The 14,435-nt window shown below is 26.5% G+C and overlaps 1 protein-coding gene across 1 annotated transcript in view; it reads left to right on the top strand.

Moving 5' to 3' along the window:
* Window positions 1-13,799, top strand: part of LOC119676649 — a 21,635-nt gene extending 7,836 nt beyond the window's left edge. Inside the window, exons 2-6 of the mRNA XM_038087901.1 lie at window positions 641-750; window positions 824-927; window positions 7,566-7,661; window positions 11,690-11,846; window positions 13,631-13,799. Coding sequence (XP_037943829.1) covers window positions 641-750; window positions 824-927; window positions 7,566-7,661; window positions 11,690-11,846; window positions 13,631-13,753 — 590 coding nt within the window. The 3' untranslated portion in view covers window positions 13,754-13,799. The remainder of the gene's footprint in view (window positions 1-640; window positions 751-823; window positions 928-7,565; window positions 7,662-11,689; window positions 11,847-13,630) is intronic.
* Window positions 13,800-14,435: the final 636 nt, after the last annotated feature.

Raw genomic sequence — 14,435 nt, 5'->3', positions numbered from 1 at the left:
GCAACGAATATTTTTCCATTTACTTTACATTTTGACACTTGAAACTGTTTTGTTGTTCTACGCATTGCAGTGAAGCATGTAGGGGAGTGTTGTGGTGTAATGTTTTTTTTACTGCTTTACTGCAGCACTTACAATGCATTTTTTTCTGTTTACAAGATTGTAAAGTGCTGAGCTGTGCCACAACAAAATCGTGTTATTCGAGTTAATATGCAAATGTTTTTAGCCAAAATTGTGTTGGCGATATTGAATCGTTGCTTCCGAAATGCAGCATTTGCAATATCAACTGACATACTGACACACAACAGCACTAAAAAAATATATAGGATTTTTGTAATTAAATTGAATTGTTTGTATTGAATTTTTTGTTTGAAAAATACAATTTAAAAAGGATTATTTTGCTTTATGTTGTATAGAACTATATTAAATTTTAGTAATTATTTAAAAATTTGTTATTCCCTTTACCTGAATTTTTTTATTCAGAAAAGTTTTTGTATATAACATCTATCAGTTCTTAAAAAATCTCACACCTTTTTTCGACTTATGATGTTATATTATATTTTTAATTGAATTTAAATAAATTATTATAAAATATATATTTCAGTATATAATTTTAAACATTTAAATTTTTTTTTATGTACAGAAGAAATTTATTCATGCGAAAAGACTTTTGAACGCATATTCTTAGGAGCTTTATTTGGCCCAAATGCTCCACATTTTATAGCAGGCTGGCGTAGTGACTTTCGTGATCAGGTTTGATATATTATATATATAGTATATGGATAATAAAATTAAAATTTATATTTTTTTTAAATATTTTAAATAGGATGAAAATATACGCGCTATGGTATATTTTCTACATCATGCCACAAACCTTTGTATGAAACTGCCAGTATGGATAGCGAGATTCGAACAGGAACGTATGATTAGGTAAGTTTATCTCAATTAATTTTTCGTTTTTATACATACATAGATAAGTCTTGTTTTTGCCCTTAAGTTATATTAAGTAAAAAGGTATTAATCTTTTCTAAGCTAACAATGCCTCTTAACATAGACCTACTAGCACGGTTGCTGATCGATCTTTTCTGTTCATTTCTATTAAGTAAGGAAATATCTACAGTTCATCAAAGCGCTCTGGTTCTACTAGCAAGGTTATTGTTCTTTTTTATGCAAATAATAAATAAATGATAATAATTGAAATATATATTCAGTGTACAAAAGAGTTCTGGGGCTACTAGTAACGTTGCTGTTTTTTTTCCTGAATTTATCTTACTTTCAGTCCTTTCTGTTTCAATTTTCTAATAACTAAGAAAATATTTCCAGTTTATCAAAGATTTAAAAACATGTTTGCTACTCATATTTTCTACAAGTTTGTCTTACCCTTAATCGTTAAACTATTTCAGTATCTATATAATACATACTTAAGTAAGGGTGGTGTTTGTTTCCTTGCTAGTTTATCAATCTTTTCGTGAATCTATATATTCAGTGTCTATATAATACAGACTTGAGTGTGGGTGGCTTTCTGGCTTACATAAATCTAGCTCGCTAGGTACTAAAACTTTTTGTTTCCTCTCTCCCCTGATTACTGGAATGAAGTTTTCACAATGCTGTGGAAATCTTCTCCATTCATTAATAAGAGGTGGTTTAGTGGGTTCAAGTCTCACACATTGGCTTTCGATGCTTCCACCTACTGTCAAAAGGCTGTGTTCATTTACTTTCTACTTTGTCAATCTTTTCATTATCTTCAATCTCAACACACCTCGAAACTCATTTAATCTATTTGTTTTAGATTTTTTTAAGACACTCTGTATCTAGTTTCGATATTCTTTGCTAAAATTTGGGTCTCTTAATATCTATCTGGATGACAATTAAAACAACTATTCTTTGATACCCATAAAATATATATAAAAGTCTTTTGAAAGATGATATAGTGAATTTAAGTAAAGAAGCACAATGACGGAATGACAAAATACATTGTAAAAGTGGTTCAATTATTGTTTTTAGTACGTAATTTGTTATTGTGCAGTAGCCTTTCCTAATGAAAATGGATTAAAACATTTTTGAGAAGATTTTAGGTATCTTGCCCGACCCAATTACACAATCACTGCTTTCTAATTTTAAATTCTAATATTAATTTGTATGAAAACTCTATTTCTCAAAAAATTAGTCTTTTGATATACTGTATAAGTGAGCATATAGTATAGTACATATCGCAGTATATAAGTTATTTGCTTTAAACCTACAACTGTGTGCCTAACACCAATACAAGTGTAACAAATTACAAAAACAAAGTACAGCAAATACTAATGAAATAATATTAATAAAAGGCAACATATTTTAATGAAATTTATTGTTGCCATTGACATAAAACTCCTTCGGTTGCGGTTTTTAATAAAAATCTTAACATAATTAAATTAAGTGACACACAATAAATACGACAATAATAGTATTACTACAATTCCATGTCGAGGGAAAAGGGAATCCGAATCTGACTGAACCCGAATGCGAATGAATTTAATTAAAAGATGTTTGTCCTGGGAAATTGCCATAATTTGAGCGCAAAATAATTAAATTAAATTCATTTTAATGAGCCCAAGCAGAAATTTAAGTAAAATAACATGTGAGGGCAAAAATTATTTTATTTCATTACAGCACCAGCACTTTTCCATGTTTTATTGTTAAAAATAAGATTGCATTAAAATGTAAAATATAAATTAAAAAAAATATAAAATATTTTTAATTAAATTTTGTTAATCAAGGTTATGTAAATATTGTTTTACTTAAGGCTTGAATGAAAAATATTTTGTACAGGTTTTTGCTCTTTAATTCAAATTAAAAACAAAGACTCAACCATGTTTTACCAGCTCAGGAACAACATTTAATACTTTACATTGCTTATACAATGCCTAAAAACACATACGCTAACATAAACACAATCATACAATCACTAGAATCAGAACAATGGCAATTCTAGTAAATTTATGTATGTATATGTGCACAGCTGTAACATACACAACTGTAATGCTGCAGCATGTAAACTCATATGTAAAAATGTACACGTATGCGTACGAGTATGAATTTATAGTCGCTTATGTTCACAAATTCTCAGTTCGAATGCGTGTAATCAATGCATAATGAAGTTGTGCCTGGGATTAAAGCTTAGTCGAATGTTAACTGTTATGCTGCTGCCTATACAGAAGTGCAGAAGCAGAAAAATTTGATAGAAAATGTAAACAAAGATAACATAAAGTAGCATTTATGTCAGACACAGCAGAGTAAATTTGATAAAAGCTGTTATGAAGCGACATTTAAGTCAAATCGTCAAACCATCAAAGACAAGAGACTAAGGTGCAACACTAATTCGCATAATGGCTTAGAATTGAAACTGAATAGGAGCATTTTAAACACATTTTGCTTGAGGCCTGAAACTGGAAGGTTGAAGCAACTACCAAATAACTAACATTTATTGAATTATGTCCTAAAGATGTAGTTTTTGAAGTTATAATTAAACGAAATAGTTATCTCGTAATTAAAAGTTCTCTTATCTATACATATGAGTTAAAGTTAAAAGTTTCTAATATATTTTAAAGTTAAAAGGAAAGTTTAAAATGTTTATATTGTATGAATAATGTTTAAATCTAAAATAGTTTGAAGTTAATTAAACAAAATGAGAACTGATAGAGGAGTTTGTAAGGTACATATATGAGCATATAAAGTATAGGGATGTGGGTGTAATGCCGAGCTAATTTAAACTAGTGTGGGTTATGGTGAACAAAGTTTGCAAAGCTTGTATAAAACATATCCAAAAATTAATAGAGTGTCCAATAGGTGTGTTGATTCGAATATGTACACGTAAATACAAGTGTACGGACTATATGTTGCAGTTTGGGAACACATTAGAAAAAACAAGTTTATACGCACCTAATAATTATGTAGCTCATGACTATAAACTGAAATCGATTAGACAATAATTGCAGATGGAAGAAGATTAATTTATTCAGTTTATTATGTTAATCTTACTTATATAGCATCGGTTGGAATAGCTGTTCATATATTCATAGCACAAAAGAAAAGAAAAGCTCGACGCATGCAAAGTGAAGAAAGGGCTTTACAAATCATAGCATAATTGCAATATCCATATTTGTGGTATGTAACGAGAAATCAGTTTGATAACAGCTGTATATATTGTTTCCAATGATGCATTTTGAAGTCCAATGCAATGTAGTTATATTGTGATTAGATTGTTGATATAGGCAATTTTATCAACCTTGTGTTATTAAGCACCTTCTTTCTTCATAGTTGTAGTCAATAGAGAAGTAATTAAGAGCAATAGAGAACGAAATATCTACAGCTCAGTCTAGGCTAATGACTATATTTTCGAATCTGTTAAAGATTTCATCTATCTTAGCACTGCTGTAACAAATAACAACAAGAATGGGGGAATAAAGCGTAGATGTAGACCATGTCTCCAATAGAGTGATCGGTTTGAGAAAGCACTAAATGCGTTTGATCTACGAGACTGACAAAGGCGTATACGCAATATAGGCGACTAAAGTGAAAGCTTTTTCAGGCTGACACTCGATATAGGGTTGTTTTGGCTATTTGTATAAAAGAAACTGTAAGAGATATTATCGTCTTGTGAAGTAATTCATTATATTGTATGACAACGTGCCACAAATATGTTTTTTTATTCTTTACGATTTTGATGTTTAAGTCTAGTGTTTTCGTGTGAGTTAAATTAATAAGCTATAAATCTATAAGGTTGAAATGAGTATATAATTGGCTAACTGTGATTTAGTGAACTTGTCTGTTCGTCTTGGTCACGGTCAATAAAACGAAATATTTTTTTTAAAATATAGAATGAATTGATAGAATTTTAGCTATGTTTCATGTAAATGAAAAATAGGTTCGGTTGATGAGTAACTTATTATTCTATAATACTTGTTCTTGTACTTTGCATATAAATTACAAAAATATAAATATATGACAAAATATCTTTAATTTATGTATATTTATACGTTAAGCATATTGCGATAAATTTAAATGGATATTCAACAAATATGAAGTGTAGTCCGCTGTTGAAACTGTAGCGTTTGTATTTGTTAATCTATTACAATGTCAATCATAAGGATAATATAAAATAATAATCTCTAAAATTGATACTCAATAGTTTTCGTAATATAAAGTATTAATATCATTATTATAAATGTACGATTTATATTATTTGACTGAATTTCTAACGAATATATCCTCATCTAAAGATCCTGCCGTAATACTTCAGCTGTAGCTTCCATTAAAAATCTTTGTTGAAGCAAATTTATAAGTAAATTAAATTTAACTCTCTTGTTATTCAAATTTTCAGTATATAAATATGAGATTAACTGTTAGATTTTTAAATAAATTACTTTAAAATCTTATTAAAAAAACTCTTAAAATAATTAGTAAATTAGAGTGAAATTGAATACATGTCAAGGGTATTTTTTATTCTTCAAATTTGCAAAGTGCCTGAGACAATTTCTGTTTAATTTTTGATATTAATTTTTTTGACTGTCTTCTGACTCAAATTAGCGAACAACAAACTTAAGCAGCTTAAATGTTATTTTCTTTATCTCATGTAAAACCAGGCCAAAATAGCACGACGGCTTATATCCTGTAGGATTTTTTGGTAGCACAATGGCAATTTTTTTATTGTTGCAAATAAAATATAAATAAATTTGTTGTTGCTGTTGTCATTGTTGCCACTGTTTAACTGCGTTTATCCTTAACTTTGTTTATTTCCTTTTCCTTTATCTTTTTATGAGTACGAGTATGTACTTTACATACATTTCGCATTTTATTTTTTTAAGAACTTTGTGAACATTTTTTTATTTTCCTTTTCACTTTCATTTACCTGAAAAATTGCTTTACTTCCGTTCTTTTGTGTCTGTCAACTTAAAATGCGTAAATTTATGCAAATATGCTTATATGTGTTAGGGTTTTCATGGCTTATATTTTCTACAAATTTATTTCATGCCTTAAAAAAATCGACCACATATATATGTATATAACTATACTGGAGCTTTTATATTCATATATATATATATTCATATATACATATATATATATATTTATTTTTATTTATTTTTTATAACCACATGTGTCACAGCTACTTTAAAATAATTTAATGCTTTTGTTTGTCAAGAAAATAGAAAAATAAAAATAAAATGATTTTTTTTGTTATTACTTTGTATATGAAAAATGAATAAAATAAAATTTATTGCATCGCATTGGTCTCTCTCATAGGTAAAATTTTATTGTCTCACCGATTTACCGATACAACAGTTTATGTGCCTTGGGTGCTTCTTTTTACTAGAAGCATATTTGTAATAAATAACATTTTTCAGATTGAAATTTAATGAAATTTATGTCAACGTAAAGCTCATTTTTTATTGCCAACATTCGTTTGGGATATTTTATATTTTTTATCGTTTATTATGATTAATTTGACAAAATTGTTACAAATTTTTAGTTGATATAAAAAACATTGAAATATATAAAGTAATATTAAACGAAAACATTACCTAAAGGCTGTAGCAAATAGAAAAATATTAGAGAATATTCTTCTAGAAAATAACAGGAATCCTTCTAATGAAGGCCTTCATATGTATAGAAAAATACTAAAAATAACGCTCCAAATCAAAGTTAGAATTCTTAAAAAAATAGACGGACTATTTGTCGCACGATCAACGCAAGAATCATATATTCTAATTCGCGTTATATGGCGTGTGAAGTTTATTCTGGTAACCTAATCGACATACAACTTCCATAATGTGAGAAGTTTATATATATTGGTATATAAGTAAAACTATATCGACATATAACTCTAAATAACTGACTTTACTATAATTGATTTGAAATGGGTGTATCCTACAAAACCCTATCGCACCCTTAAATGTGTGGGTCGTATATCCAATTTTCTCAACTTAGTAAAAAAAATAATATGACAATTAGTCCCTTTAAATAATTTTAATTACAATACTCTTGGCGAATTGTTCCAGTACAATGTCTCTGTTTCTTCTCTTCTCTTTAATAACAGAGTTGCTACTTTCCTGTAGACAAACTTTCGTCTACAATAACGTTGTCAGAACACATAGAATTTAGACTTGATTATTTTAGTTAAGAATATTCAGTTTTTCAATATATTCAACAACCTGATGATATTCTTGATGTCACCTGATGAGAATTTGCTGTTCTAATATATAACAGTATTAATAGGGTCCAGATCTGATTATTTTGTTTAAGGATATTTGGTTTGTGAAAAATAATACATCACCAGTCTTATTATCTAGCCATCATGGTTGTTATCTAGCCATCATTTAACGTTTAAGCTTCGACTGAATACAACTGTCTACTGCGTAAATTTTTGCTATTTTTTCCAATATATTATGTATACTATATATATGTTAATGATATAACTAAATGAATAAATGAAGAAAAAATAAATATAAATGAATATTAAAATGCTAACATATTAGTAGTAATTAAAAAAAAGTTTATAAAAAATGTTTTTTTTTTTCAATTTTTTACAGTTTCATTGATATTCCCATAGAGTCCTGTGGTAAATCATCACCTTTACGCGTTGCCTTACAGGCCAGTGCGCCTGATTTGCTGTTAATATTATTAAGGTAAGTTAATGCAAATAAAAAAAATTCAATATTGAAAATTATAATAAAAGCGATTAAAAAAAGTTACTCTATTAAAGGTTGAAATAATATTAAAGTTAAAAAAATTTGAAACAATTAAATTGAATTAAAATGAAAGTCTTTAAAAATTTCCATAATGTTTGTTGTTATATTTAAAAATATCTTTGGTTTCACTTTAAGTGCAAAAGAAGTCCTTGAGACTAAAAAGTACTTTAAAGTCTTTGAGTACCGAAAAAAATAATTTGTTGTGGGAGAAGAAAAGTTTTGTGACTCCAAAACGTCTTAGAGCAACATTTTCTTTGGTCACATTATAATATTCAATATGCAAATAAAATCACTTTAATACGAAATGGTAAAAAAATAAGATTTAGGTCCATTGAAAATATATTTATGATAATAAGTTTAAAGAAAAGTTTAATAAGAGAGCATTAACTTATTAAATTATTTGTTATAAATTTTTTTAACTTAAAATATTTTTTATTTTATTTATGTATTCATTTATTAAACTTTACTCGAATACACACTATAAAAAAATATCAAAAAAACCAATTCAGACTAGTGAAAATAAAACAAAAGTGCTAGTTAATATCACTAAAAATATAATAAAAATAAAAGCTTTGTATGTTTGTCGACACTTTTTAACAGTTTTCGTCTTTGGGTTCCCGGTCGCAGGGATCATTTTTGGTAATTATGGTACATAGCAAATGTGTAAACCAGAATAGTTGCTTCTGGAATTTATTTGGAAATTTGAACGGTCTGGTGATACCGCTACGATCATTTAATAGTTGCTGAAATCTTTCTGTTTAAGTAATTTAATATAAGATGAGAAGAATTAATATTTTGCTGACTTTTATATGCAAGTTAACCTATTTTGTAATAAAAACTATCCAGCACAATTTAAACTAAACTTATAAGCTATATTAAGATTTCCTATAAAGATATCAGTAGATTTGCTATGAATAGTAGGTTTGTAGGTGGTTCACTGTTGGTTAGGTTATCATACTGGACGATTAAATAAACACATGCTGTTGTCGTTCTTGAAAACATTTTGGAATAAAGATATCAGTAGGTTTGCTATGTATAATTATTTATAGGTTTGCTATTGTGACGTGTCATACTGTTGGTTACGTTTTCATGCTGGAAGATTGTATTATCTTTCCAAGGATTCTCTTCGTTTCTTCGCGGAAAACGAAAAAAGTATTTATACTTGTTTTGGTAGTGTTCAGTAGAATATAAATTGAATGTGATAGGTACTGACCTAGATGTTTTTAAAGTAGATCTAGAAGATATTTCCTTAAAAAGCTCTTTGAGTTTACTCTGAGTTTTTTACGGTTGCACAATCGTTCAATAGGCTTAATTAGATTCTAGGACAACCCTTTTGACTTAAACTTTAACAAGTTAATTGAAATTTAGTGAGGTTCATTTAAAGTTTTTTTCGATACAGTATTTTTTTAGAGTTTTAATCAAATATTTTTATTTTTTTTAAATTTATTTGGTATAAAAAAAAATAACGAATAACTATATTTTAGATGAAAGAGTCACATTCACTTTGGCTTTATTTAATGAAATACTAATTGACTATTAAAGTGTAAGACAATTGCTTAGAGATACTTGACAATAAGTTGTAATGAAACTGTATAGTTTTTATATAGTATAAATAGAATTATAAATAAATAGTTAATTTAAAATTGTGTTTAAAATAAATATTTTGACTTTTGAATTTTCCTTTTCCAATCCGAAGATTTTTATTATTTTTGTGCATTGCAACAGAGCTACAGAAATTCATTCATTTCATTCCAAATAGAAAACTAACACTATTTGAATATTTTGACAATTTAATTGTAATTTGTACAGTAATAAATATATATGCAAAAACTTAAAAAAATATTCCAAAAGTTTCTTCAACTTACTGATATTTTCTTCTTTAAAGCTCTCCTCAATGGGAGTTGCATAAATTTTTATTCGAATATTTTGTTTTTGCAGGTCCTTTAAGCAAACATAAAAAAATAAAAACTCAGTTTTCTACAATAATTTAAACTGCAAAGTACTTATGTAAAATAAAATTTGCATAAATATTTCTCCTCAATACAAAAAAGCATTAGACGAGATAAATTTATATTTATATGGATATACATTCATATACATAAATATATTTTTTTAAAAATATTTGCACTCAAGTATAAAGTTCTTGCCAAGTACAAACTTTATTGATTTTACTTCGCATTGAAAATATGAGAGTAGTTATAAAAATACGATGACAATTTTATGGTTGTCTTATAGATATATATGTATATATACGAGTGTGTTCAATGTTTTGCATTAGATTCTTCTAAAGTTGCTATAAATATTATTTTCTTACCAAAAATTTGGCACAAGTTCGAATGTTATAAAATCTAGAACGACATATTGGTATTCGTAACATATTAATATCTAATACCAGTATTTCTGAGACATTTCTAACATAGTTTCGAGTAAATTACTTCTACTGAAGTATTTTAAATTTATTGATTTTAATAAAATTCTTTTAAAGAAATTTAATTGAATTAAATAAATATAAAAAACGTATTTTTTTTGTTAAAGAAAATATGGAAAATTGTCATTCAATACACAAACAAACTATGAATTCTAAGCCCTTAAGTGATTACTTTCAATACGGTGGCACATCTATTATTTATGCTTACCCTTATAGTTTTTTTAAATTTATTGATTTTAATAAAATTATTTTAAAGAAATTTAATTGAATTAAGTAAATATATAAAACGTATTTTTTTTGTTAAAGAAAATATGAAAAATTGTCATCAATATACAAACAAACTATGAATTGTAAGCCCTTAAGTGGTTACTTTTAATATGGTGGCACATCTATTATTTATGCTTAACCTTATAGTTTTTTTAAATTTATTGATTTTAATAAAATTATTTTAAAGAAATTTAATTGAATTAAGTAAATATATAAAACGTATTTTTTTTGTTAAAGAAAATATGGAAAATTGTCATCAATATACAAACAAACTATGAATTCTAAGCCCTTAAGTGGTTACTTTTAATATGGTGGCACATCTATTTTTTATGCTTACCCTTATAGTTATTTTAAATTTATTGATTTTAATAAAATTATTTTAAAGAAATTTAATTGAATTAAATAAATATATAAAACGTATTTTTTTGTTAAAGAAAATATGGAAAATTGTCATCAATACACAAATAAACTATGAATTCTAAGCCCTTAAGTGGTTACTTTTAATATGGTGGCACATCTATTATTTATGCTTACCCTTATAGTTATTTTAAATTTATTGATTTTAATAAAATTATTTTAAAGAAATTTTATTAAATTAAGTAAATATATAAAACGTATTTTTTTTGTTAAAAAAAATATGGAAAATTGTCATCAATACACAAACAAACTATGAATTCTAAGCCCTTAAGTGGTTACTTTCAATACGGTGGCACATCTATTATTAATGCTTGCCCTTATTTACGTTTATTATTTTCCACATATTTGAATTTATGACCGAAGGCGTATTTTAGCCAAGTAATTTATAAAATTTCTGCCAAACTTTCAACCGCAAATATTTAATTTAAAGAAATGAATGCAAAAGGTTAACACTCAAAATTTCTACACATTCACACCTGCCGAGCCCAGTGACACAAAAATTTACACAATAAAATACACATCTTTTACGCCCTGAACCTTATCTTGCCTACCTCATATAATATAGTATTATTATTTATTGTTACTTTGCTCTAATATATATATATATATATGCGTATAGTAGTACAGATATGTTTATTCAGATAGTATATCTTACAAATTATGTGTTCATATGAAAATTTACTTTTTATTTATTTTCATTTATCAAATCATGCATTCAAATGAAAAACGCTCCGTGTTCAAATGTAACTTCAAACTTGACTCGATATACGATGGCTGCTGTTTTGACTACAATAACAAATGCTGTGAATACTTCAAATATAATTCAATGTCGTTCGAAATTTCTTGTGTTCAGATATGGCGCCAATCCTAACCCACCGGATGGCGGAGCATCCGTAGTTGTGTCATTACTTGACAAACTGACAGAAAATGGTCGCAATTACGTATTTCAGAATGTGTCCTGCTTGCAAATTTTATTACGAAATATACCTATGATTGAGATGCCTTACAAGGTGAGTATTATACTACAAACACTACTATGTAGATAAGAGATATTTTCAGTTTGAATAGGTAAACACAATGCGTAGCAAGTTAGGTAGATGCAAATTGTACTACTTAACGTGTTTTGTATTTGAAGATATGGCATAAAGCATCAGTTAATTTAAGATAATAACATTAGTTTGTTGTATAAATTTATTTAAAATAATTGATTTAATTAAATAATAGCATATTAAACATTAGACATCAAAAATATTAAAATTTATAAAATATTAAATATTATTTAATAGTAATAGATAAAATTGCTACTATTAAATAGTAGTAGTAGATATATACTATGTTCAGACAGCCAAATTTACTTAATTTCGTAAAAGTGAAATAAAGTGTGTTCATACTGCTCCAAATGAATCAACAAAAAAACAAAGTCAGACTAGTGAAAATAAAACAATAGTGCTAGGTTTAACAGTTCTCGTCGTTGGTTTCCTGGTCGTAGGGATCTTTTTGAAAATTACTTAATTTTGTAAAACTGAAATTTAGTTAATTTCGAAAGTGTTCATACTTTCATTGCTACTACTAAATTGCTACTATTAAATGGTAGTAGTAGCTTTATACGATGTTCAGACAGTCAAATTTCCTTAATTTCGTAAAAATTAAATTAAGTTAATTTCGAAAGTGTTCATACTGCCCCAAATCAATCAACAAAAAAACTAAGTCAGACAAGTGAAAATAAAACAAAACTGCTAGTTTTAACAGTTCTCGTCTTTGGGTTTCTGGTCGCACAGATTTTTTTGGTAATTACTTAATTTCGTAAAAATGAAATTAAGTTAATTTATATGTTCCAAACACCATTTGTATCTAGGAAATTTTAAAAGTTGATTACTGTAACTAATATGATCAAATTTCTTAAAAAAGATTTTTAAATAAAAGATTATATTTTTACTAAGACATTATTTATTATCTGTTCATTGCTCTTAAACTCATCTTGTTTTACTTAAGTTTCCAAAATAATTAATTTTCTGCAACCTTCCAGAAAAAAATTATATTTGAAGTATCCTGATAAACATTCTAAAAATGGATTGGAATGGAAAATAATTACAATTTTGCTGTTTTTGACATTTGAATTGACGAGTGTGCAAAATACTTTTGACAATTGTTAATTGTCAACATCTGTCAGTTGTCCAAAATGTTTGAAAATGTTGCCATTTGAATATTAAAGAGTTAAATTATAATTTATTTGTAATGCGTCGCCACTTCAATTATAGAATATAGGAATATAGGCTGGCAGGAAATTACCAAACACAAAGGCAATTTATATAAATATATAAAAAAAAATTCAAAACAATATAAAATAAATATATTTAATTATTAATTCACTTAAATTATAGTAAAAATAATTTTATCACTTAATTATATTAAAAACTATAATTTTGAACCGTTTGTTGTTTTGATATAAATATCAACATACAATTTTTTATCTTGAGTTTATTCATTTAAATTCTATTTATATATAAAACTTCATCTTCACCATGAAGATGAAGTTTTATTGTTTATAAACTTTTCTCAGAACTATATGTCTAGATAAGTAAAAAAATGGTGGGATCCCATACAGTTACGGTTCCTCACAATTCAAACTTCACAACAATCATGAGATGTAAAAATATAATAAACATTTTTAATCTATAAGTATTTTTGTAATTAAAATTATTTTATTTTATTATTTATTTAAATTATTTTTTTATTATAAATAATAAATTCAATTTATAGTTACTGATCATTATATCTTTCTGTTGAATTTTAGCCAATGGTCTACAAAGTCAGAAGAGAAATGTTTTTTGAAAAATATGGCCGCCTTTTGATGGACAATCTTATTCCAAAGGAGCAAGTATATGGTGTAATGTCATTGAGGCATTTATGTCGGTAAGTGTACATTTAAATAAAATAGTAGTATGCATAAAAAATGCCTAATAAATCGCAAGTTTTAAGATACAAATGCATAAGAAACTTTATAACAAAAATAAAAGTAATAATTATATAAATAATATATAACGAAAAAAAAAAAGTTTTTTAAAACTATATTTATATTACTAATATATACACTATGTATATACTATCTATATAAATTATTAAGTAATATTAATAAATATTTTATTAATAAATATATTTAATTTTAATTTAAAGTATCTTCACAGTAAAAGTTGGTTGCTTAATAAATAAAGTTAAATATTTTACTTTCTAAAGAAATGTACAGTATGTCTTTTAATGCAGAAGTCACGAATATGCTGTGAAGTTAAACGTTTTTGCTGTAGCATTTTTATTCTAGTATATTTCAATGCTCTGTGGTCACATTGAAGTGACAATAAGTCACATCGTTTTCTAGGCCACTATCTCGGTATTCTGCCACGTATTACTCTAATTTGTGCATTCCATTTTTCAACTCGCTGCATTTGAAATGCTTACAAATTACTCGCCTTTTACAATGCGTCCGGCCGGTTAGTGACATTTTATCTCTGAAGTAATTTTTTAAGAAAAAAAAAATGGAACAAAAAGGTTTTAAGCAAATTGAGGATTGCTTGCATACCTACTTGTCATTATGAAAAACAATT

The sequence above is a fragment of the Teleopsis dalmanni genome, chromosome 2 (genome assembly GCF_002237135.1).
Source record: "Teleopsis dalmanni isolate 2A chromosome 2, ASM223713v2, whole genome shotgun sequence".
NCBI classification, from domain to species: Eukaryota; Metazoa; Arthropoda; class Insecta; order Diptera; family Diopsidae; genus Teleopsis; species Teleopsis dalmanni.
The sequence above is the reverse complement of the archived record's forward strand: the minus strand, read 5'-3'. Positions and strand labels throughout refer to the sequence as shown.